At 45.1% G+C, this 8,560-nt stretch overlaps 1 protein-coding gene across 1 annotated transcript; it reads left to right on the top strand.

The window, feature by feature from the left end:
• The first annotated feature begins 210 nt into the window (after window positions 1-210).
• LOC146960710 (leucine-rich repeat-containing protein 39-like) lies at window positions 211-8,355 on the top strand. Its single transcript, XM_085772130.1, has 7 exons — window positions 211-249; window positions 1,480-1,651; window positions 1,737-1,873; window positions 3,020-3,165; window positions 6,033-6,224; window positions 6,313-6,384; window positions 8,267-8,355. Exons 1-5 carry the CDS (start codon window positions 211-213, stop codon window positions 6,091-6,093), a joined length of 555 nt encoding a protein of 184 aa, XP_085628256.1. The 3' UTR covers window positions 6,094-6,224; window positions 6,313-6,384; window positions 8,267-8,355.
• The last annotated feature ends 205 nt before the right edge of the window (window positions 8,356-8,560 follow it).

Raw genomic sequence — 8,560 nt, 5'->3', positions numbered from 1 at the left:
ATATAGGCTTCAATTAAATGAATAATAAAAAAAAAACAGTTTTCTTCACAATTTATTTAGTAAAATAGAAATGAAATGTTTTGTGTTTGTTCCTCTGGTGATAATACGACAGGATGATCAGGAGGAGAGCGAGGCTGCAGCTCAGAGGTCAGAGGTCATCTCGCCTGTCCCCCCGTGCGGCGCTGTGACGTCGTCGTCGTCGTGGTGACCATGGTGGGGGGCGTGGCGGTGTGCGGCTCCATCAGCTCGGTCAGAGCTCTGTGGGAGACCCGGATCAAGAGGAGGAGGGAGGAGCAGGACGAGGAGGAGCAGCAGAGGAGGAGGAGCGGCACCGAGCGGCGCTCCAGACTCAGCCTGGGGGTCTGGGAGGACCGGGCCCTTCTGGCTCGACTCAGACAGAAGCTGCAGACCGAGGATGGACGGCTGGTGCTCCGCATCGAGCAGGAGGAGTGGAAGGTATCAGATTATTGTCCTGGTCCAGTCTTCAGTCTGATGCAGGGGCCTAGCTTTGGGTTAAACATTTGGGGGGGGGGTTAAGATCTCTGTCTGTATAGGGATTTTTTAAAGCAAAAAGGTCAGCGTATGCATGGAAAAGTGCAAAATCATTAACTTTGATAAAAGGACAAGGCTTATTTACCTCTTTATTTTGTCATTTCCGTATTAGAATATGGGCTTGACCAATCATGACCAGGGAATACCACATCATAAAATAACGGTGTAACTAACGACACTACTTTTTCAGTGACAGGTAATCAAAAAAGTTACCTTTCCCCTGCTATAACGCCGTTACTGTTACTGACAATAAAATGCACCGTTACTTGACTCAAGAAGTCCCATCAGAAAATAATAATACATCTGTTAAAGTGTACGTTTGACTTTTTTTTTTCAGTCCATAAACCAACTACGGTAGTAGAAAAAAAAAACATGTATCTGGAACGAACCAACTCCAGAGTTGGGAGGGAGGTTACTGGGATGAGTTCAAGTAATTTGACATATTTCAGCATTTTATATTAAAAAAAGCAACGCAGTTGTTACTTTTATTACAGTATGTAGTAATTCAGTTACTAACTCAGTTACTTCTTGGTATAGGGCTGCAGCTAACAATTATTTTCATTATCAATTAATCTGTTGATTATGTAAACGATTAATCGATTAGTTGTTTGGTCAATAAAATGTTTTAAAAAATGTTGAAAAATATCAATCAGTGTTTCTCAAACCACCAGACGACGTCCTCACATGTCTTGTTTTGTCCACAAACCAAAGAGAGACTCAGTTTATTGTCATAAAGGAACAAAGAAACCAGAAATATTCACATTGAAGAAGCTGGAATCAGAGAATTTGGACTTTTGTTCTTAAGAAACTACTCAAACTGATTATTAGATTATCAAAATAGTTGATAATGAATCGATTATTGTTTGATTAATCCAGTAATTTTGTTGTTTTTTTATATCATAAATGACACCGTTGGTCTGATGCGAGTGTTTGTCTCTGCAGGTCCTGCCGGGCTGTCTGGTCCAGCTCAACCAGGTCCAGGAGTGGCAGCTCCACCGGACCGGACTGCAGAAGATCCCTCACTTCATCTCCAGCTTCCAGAACCTCCTGGTGCTCGATCTGTCCCGCAACGGCGTCTCTGAAATCCCCAAACAGATCGGTCAGTAGCCTACCTCCGACAGGTCAAAGACCGACCCTGTAGCCGGTCTCACCATGTGTCCTCCTGGTTCTGGTTCTGGTCTCAGGGATGTTGACGCGGCTCCGAGAGCTGATGCTGAGCTACAACCGAGTGCAGGTGGTTCCCGAGGAGCTGAGCGGCTGTGAGAGTCTGGAGAGACTGGAGCTGGCCATGAACCGGGAGCTGGACCACCTACCTGACCAGGTACGGACCAGGGGCCGCATGAGAGTCGACTTAGGAGTGAATGCACTTAAAAGGTAGTTATAATCAGACTTTTAGTGGAGTGTAGGACTGAATCTTAAAGGAATAGTTGACCAAAAAATGAAATTCAGTCATTAGTGACTCCCCCTCATGCTGATGAATACTCCGGAGTAGTTTTTTATTTCTCAAAGTGCATCTGGTGACCCGGGAGGCCGGTTCCTAGTCCAACCAGAACTTTATATGAGAGTAATAGGGCCGACACAAAAACGTCCATAAAACTACACAAAAACCATTTAATATTCCTCCACACTGCTCGTCCACTGCAATCCAAGTGTCCTGAAGGGAGATAGTCCAGAATTTACTCGAAACAACGTCATTTAGGCAAGTCCGGTCGAGAGCGCACACCAGGCAAATTCAATCCAGGACTGTTCAGGCTGTAAAAATGTCCTAAATGACGTTGTTTCCAGTAAACTCTGGACTATCTCCCTTCAGGACACTTGGATTGCAGTGGACGAGCAGTGTGGAGGAATATTAGATGGTTTTTGTGTAGTTTTATGGACGTTTTTGTGTCTGTCCCTATTACTCTCATACAAAGTTTTGGTTGGACTAGGAACCGGCCTCCCGGGCCTCCAGATGCACTTTGAGGAATAAAAAACTATTAATCAGCATGAAGGTAAGTCAATAATGACTGAATTTCATTGTTTGGTGAACTATTCCTTTAAGTGCTGGTCTCAGAGTTGAGTTACCACAGTACTATGTGCCGTAAACTGAATTTTAGATGATGTCACTTTCAAGTCGACCCTTATCTAAGAATATAGAAATATCTCAGTGAGTTAAATGGCCAATGGGAGTGTCACAAAATAATACAAAATATATACATTTCCCTCATCAAACTCATCAAATACACAATCCAACAACTCCACAACGCTCTGGTGGACAGGTTGTGACCTGCACATTCACCACGCTATGAGATAATAACACAACGTTACCAGACAGAGTTGTTTTAGAGGGAAATACAGAGACTGTTGATGAAAAACTGTCCCTGAAGGCAACACGTCACATCAGCGGTTTTGCACAAATTTACCTCTAAAACAACTCTGTCTCTGGTCCAGCTGCTGGTCTCAGGTCTGTTGTGTGTCCCCTCTCTAGTTCAGACACCTGAGGAACCTGCAGCACCTGGATCTGTCCATGAACGACTTCACCAGCATGCCGGACTGCGTGGTCGCTCTGCCGGCGCTCGAGTGGCTCGACATGGGAGGAAACCGCCTGCAGTGTTTACCTGAGGACATCCACAGGTGGGTGGTGGAGACACAGTGTCAGCCCCCCGCACTCTGTCACATTTATTTATACATCTATTCTTGGACTTTTGCCTACATATTTGTATTTACACACCCTGTGTAGAAACCAAGGGAGTAGGTTTGATTTTGACATTGGTGGGGACACAAAAGTGCTCCGAGGCATCGCTCTTTAAAGTTGATGTTTTTTGCATTTGCAATCATAATTTCATGTTACGTAGGGGTAACTAATGAGCAACTAATGAAAGACAAGAAGGCAACTTAGAAGAGTTCTCATTGCTCTGGCTGAAGTCAACTGTGCATCATCATGACTAACACATCCATCATTATTTAACCTCACCTGTGAATTTCCAGCCTCTCCTCCATCTCCTCCTTCTCTACCTCATCCAGCTTCTCCTTCTCTACCTCTTCCTGCCTCTCCTCCATCTCCTCCTTCTCTACCTCATCCAGCTTCTCCTTCTCTACCTCATCCAGCTTCTCCTTCTCTACCTCATCCAGCTTCTCCTTCTCTACCTCTTCCAGCTTCTCCTTCTCTACCTCTTCCAGCCTCTCCTCCATCTCCTCCTTCTCTACCTCATCCAGCTTCTCCTTCTCTATCTCTCCTTATTCATCTGTTCTAGCCTCTCCTCCTCTACCTCCTCTGGTCTCTCCTTCTTCATCTCCTCCAGCCTCTCTACTGTCTGTCTCTGTCACCTGACAAAAATATGTTGATGCAGGACATATGAACAGATACATTAGGGATACAATGATCATAGGGTTTGATGGTACAGTTATTGCCTGAGGAAAAAGGCTTTTACTTTTACACACTTGTGTAATTTATTCCCCCCAAAATATGGATGTATAAAATTACATGAGCATCTGGAATCTGAGGTTTTTTTGTAGGCCTATTTTCCTGACCAATGTTCTTTTTTTTTTTTTTTTTTTTAAATAACTTTTAAAAAGTGTATCTGTTTGCCATTAAATAGGCTTTTATTCATTATCTGTAGCCTATTGTTGAGGCTCGACAGTTAGATACCCTTGAAGTAACTTACACTTTGACTTACAAAGTGTCTTGTCCATTTTCCTTTTATTTGACATTATTACCAAGCACAGACCCACAGGCAGAGCGCGCACGCACGCACGCAGACAGACAGACAGACAGACAGACAGACAGACAGACAGACAGACAGACAGACAGACACAAACACAAATGTCCATGTAAATGACACCAATGATGTTAAAATCCGTCTAGCTGACGTGACCCAGGCAGAAGAAATGCCGAACATGATGAACATGTTGACAACTTACATTCGCAGTTGCAGATTGAAGCACCGTGACCTCCTGTCCCGTCCGACCAACGAGCAGGTAACTTTTACAAGCAGACGGAGTGACAGCGGGGACAGCCAATCACATGTACGTTAGCGAGAAACGGCAGAGCCAATCAGAGAGCGATATTCAGGTTAGAGGCGGGACTTCTAGCAGAGACTGACTGTTAACCCTTTGTGTGCCATAATCATTAACTAAACACTATGGACAGCGGACACAGCGGCTGAATATTGGTAGGGACGTGTCCCTAGCGTCCCTACCCAATTCTACGCCCTTGGTTATCAGTAGTTTATAGAATGAAACACAAACGATCATTTTACTCAAACACACACCTATTGTTTCCCATACGTAGACCAATGTGGTGCAGCGCCACAGAATCAAGACCAAGACACAAATTGATTCTGCACAGAGAGAGAGAACCGAGCATGCATGCCAGTGGTGTGCGGTAAAAATGAAACTTACCAACCAGCTGCGTTTCCTATTAATTAACGAGTCTGTGGCGGCCCGTCTCTCACGTGCGCGCTGGTGCACACACACACAAAGACGGGTCAAAGTTTCCTGATCCGACTAAACAGTTCTGATCAACACAAACTGAGGGTTTGATCCAGATTAAAACAGAGACTGGATCACGTGATCTGGTTTTAGTTTTTGCAATAACCCGTTTTCAAGGTTTTATCCGATCAAACTGGGCACTTTTAGTTAGGGCCACGGGGCAAAGACAGCGAGGCTCTGTCCTCTGACTTCTGCAAGACACAACACTCGTTTATTGGTGTATTTTTAATTCACGTTTTTTGATAGGTATTATAGTTTTTGATCAATCACTGTTTAATGACCATGATCATATTTGGAGAAGTGTTGTGATTATAATGGGTGTGTATTGCGCAGAATGTTCAGGCTAGCGTGGGTGACATCATTTTTCTCTTTCCACGCTGCTTTCAGCCACAAATTACACTCTACACACATGATTTTTTCCACATTTGTACACAAACGTGTCCTCTCTCTAACAATGTGTTCATCGAAGCAGAGAGACTTACAAAATTTAAGCTGTGAGCCTCTCATTGCGGCCAGGTCTCTTCCTGCCGCCCATTGACTCTAATACAAAGAGAAGCAGGAGGGACCCCTGTTTATAACTTGCAAGTGTTTCCAAAATATTTACTGTAGAAACACCAAAATCATACCAAAGTGTTCAGGAAATCCTTACGACGACCACGGTCTGCTTCTTTTTCTGATAGGAGCTACCATTTGGTCAGAATAAGCCCAAATGTGAGACCAGCGCAGAGGCAGAAAATAACCCTTTTTCTCTACATTTCGTATGTTTGTGTCACTGAAAACATCTGGCCCAGATAAAAAAGTTCTTGGTTTGAAAGTCTGTCCCAACTGAATTTGTAGCTGAATATCCCTTTAACAGCAGATCAGACCTGTTATGTGTCAGATAATCATTAATCAGTTGTCATTGATCAGGTTTCCCAGAATCCGATCAGATCACTGGGTCTGGATCAGTCTGACCCGGTTACTTCACATCATTTATATCTAATCACCTTGGTGTGTCTCTTTGCCCTCAGGCGTCCCACAACATCGGGCTGGCGATGGACACGAGTCAGGGTCTGCTGGTGCCCAACGTGAAGAACGTGCAGCTGCTCAGCGTGTTCGACATCGCCCAGGAGCTGAACCGGCTGCAGACGCTCGGCGCCGTGGGGCAGCTGGGAACGTCGGAGCTGACGGGGGGAACGTTCACCCTGTCCAACATCGGATCAGTGAGTCCAGACGCCGCCGCTCTGAGGACGGAGACGGACTCTAGACCCGCTCTAACCACAACCTGTTTCCTCTGTGTGTGTGTTGTAGATCGGAGGGACGTACGCCAAACCAGTCATCCTCCCTCCTGAGGTCGCCATCGGAGCGCTGGGGAAAATGCAGGTGAGTTCCAGACTTTCCAACGACCTATGAACACACCGCAGACATCAAACATCATAAGTGTACATCATAATACATAAGTACTTAGATAAGCCCCTCCTGCAGGGTAAGAAATTAAGAAAAATGAGGCCATTTTCAAAATGTGTGGGGGCCATTAAAAAAAAGGTCATTAGAGCTAGTGAATTAACACATAATACTGTTGAAATGAACGAGTTTCGGGGCAGATAATGTTATTTAGAGGCTGCATCTCGGTGCTCCCATCACTCCCACTATGTGGATATACACAGCTCTGAATGGATCTAAATATCGTCTAAAGGATCCAAATGACACCAAAGTTATATGTGTTAGTAAACGACCAGATTTTATGTCAGAAATAAGGTCCAGGTTTGGGGCGGTGCGTGGCGCAGTGGGTAGAGCGGCCGCCCCATGTAGAGGCTACAGTCCTCACCGCAGGCGGCCCCGGTTCGAATCCCGCGTCGGGCAGCCCTCTCATAGTCATTCCCCGTCTCTCTGCCTCCCCCTTTCCTGTGTATCTCTACTGTGTGCTATCAATAAAAAGGCAAAAAGCCACACAAAAAAAAACTTAAAATTAAAAAAAAAAAGAAATATGGTCCAGGTTGTAAAAAACTACACTTTTCCTTTAAACTTATGGGCTATAATAACATCGGACGTTGTTTATTGATCAACTGAGCGCCGGGTTAAGACACGTTAGATCAGGGGTGCCCAAATTCTTCTCAGTGAAGTGCCAAAAATGAATCGGGGTGGAGGGTCACGGGCCAAAATTAAACATTCAAATTAAATATGCCTATAACATGGGTTAATTGTGCAAAATAAACACTCATGCAAAGTGTTTTTTAAATAACACTATTGATTATTGTGTTTCACTGGTAAACAGGGCTCCAGACTGCCCCTGAATGGGGGCATTTTGCCCCTAGAATTTGGGACAGTACAAGTAAATGTTTCATCTACTTGTGCCGTATGTGCAACCAGTGAAGTTGCCTGTCTTTTGTTTTGTAACGCTGGTGAAACATGAAAGGGGAGACTCAAAAAATCTGATGTTTGTAATTACAGGTGGCAGGTCAATGTGTGTGAGTATTGTGAATACTTGCCCTGCAAATCAATTTACAAGTGTGCGCCCCTAAATTTTCTGCTTGCTCTCCTAAAATTTTAAGTTAGGGGCCACTGTGCTCCTAGTGAAAAATGTTAGTCTGGAGCCCTGCTGTTAAAACAAGCAAAGTTACTGGTACTGGTAGGTCTGGTTGAGAAGGGCATCGTCTGCTACTTGTGTCGTCCCCAGAAAAGCAGAGTAGCATGTGAATTTGTTGCCGTTGCCCAGTCAGCTAATGTCCATTCTCCCTGCTCCTCTCACCCACACACAGCCTTTTTTTTTTCATTGAATGACTTTTCAATTGTTGAAAATAATTGCTCATCCTTAAATCAAAAAATACTAAAAGGCTGAGGAGTTGTGATGTTGTTGATAAATAAATATTCAAAAGTCAGAATTTTGCCTATTTTCTTTATAGACAAAATAACTTTAATTACCATACACACACACAAAAAGTACCGAAAACCGGAACCGTTGTTGAGTATCGGTACTGTATCGGTTCAAATGTGAAAAGTCCCATCCCCAGTCGCAGTAGCGTCAGGACCCTTAACGTACGTAGCGGGGAAAAAAATCTAGATTTGTTTTGAGAACTGGAGCATGAGTTTTGGGGCATTCTTGACTAAACTTGGGGGACAAACGCTAATTCCAACGCTGTGTGTGTGTGCGTGTGTGTGTGTGTGTGCGTGTGTGTGTGTGTGTGCGTGTGTGTGTGTGTTTGTGTGTGTGTGTGTGTGTGTGTGTGTGTGTGTGTGTGTGTGTGTGTGTGTGTGTGTGTGTCAGGTGCTGCCCCGGTTCGGCGCCGGCGGTCAGGTGGTCCCGGCTCACATCATGGCGGTCAGCTGGTCGGCGGATCACCGCATCATCGACGGCGCCACCATGTGCCGCTTCTCCAACCTGTGGCGGGAATACCTGGAGAACCCGGCCAGCATGGTGCTGGACCTCAAGTGACCGGACCCGACCGGATGGAACCGGATGGAACCGGATGGAACCGGACCGCCAACACTAACACACCTTCACCTCTCCCCCTTCGCCGCCACCGCCACCGCCACCGCTGCTGCTGCCTTCATCATCATC

The sequence above is a fragment of the Trachurus japonicus genome, unplaced genomic scaffold, assembly GCF_045865225.1.
Source record: "Trachurus japonicus isolate A0001 unplaced genomic scaffold, Traja_1.0 AP030087.1".
In the NCBI taxonomy this organism is placed as follows: Eukaryota; Metazoa; Chordata; class Actinopteri; order Carangiformes; family Carangidae; genus Trachurus; species Trachurus japonicus.
The sequence above is the reverse complement of the archived record's forward strand: the minus strand, read 5'-3'. Positions and strand labels throughout refer to the sequence as shown.

Excerpts from the sequence above, each read along its gene's own strand:
- LOC146960710 (XM_085772130.1), top strand. The coding sequence starts at position 211 with ATGGTGGGGGGCGTGGCGGTGTGCGGCTCCATCAGCTCG. Across the intron at positions 1,652-1,736 it reads TGAAATCCCCAAACAGATCG|GGATGTTGACGCGGCTCCGA; the intron begins GTCAGTAGCCTA and ends TTCTGGTCTCAG. Across the intron at positions 3,166-6,032 it reads TTACCTGAGGACATCCACAG|GCGTCCCACAACATCGGGCT; the intron begins GTGGGTGGTGGA and ends CTTTGCCCTCAG.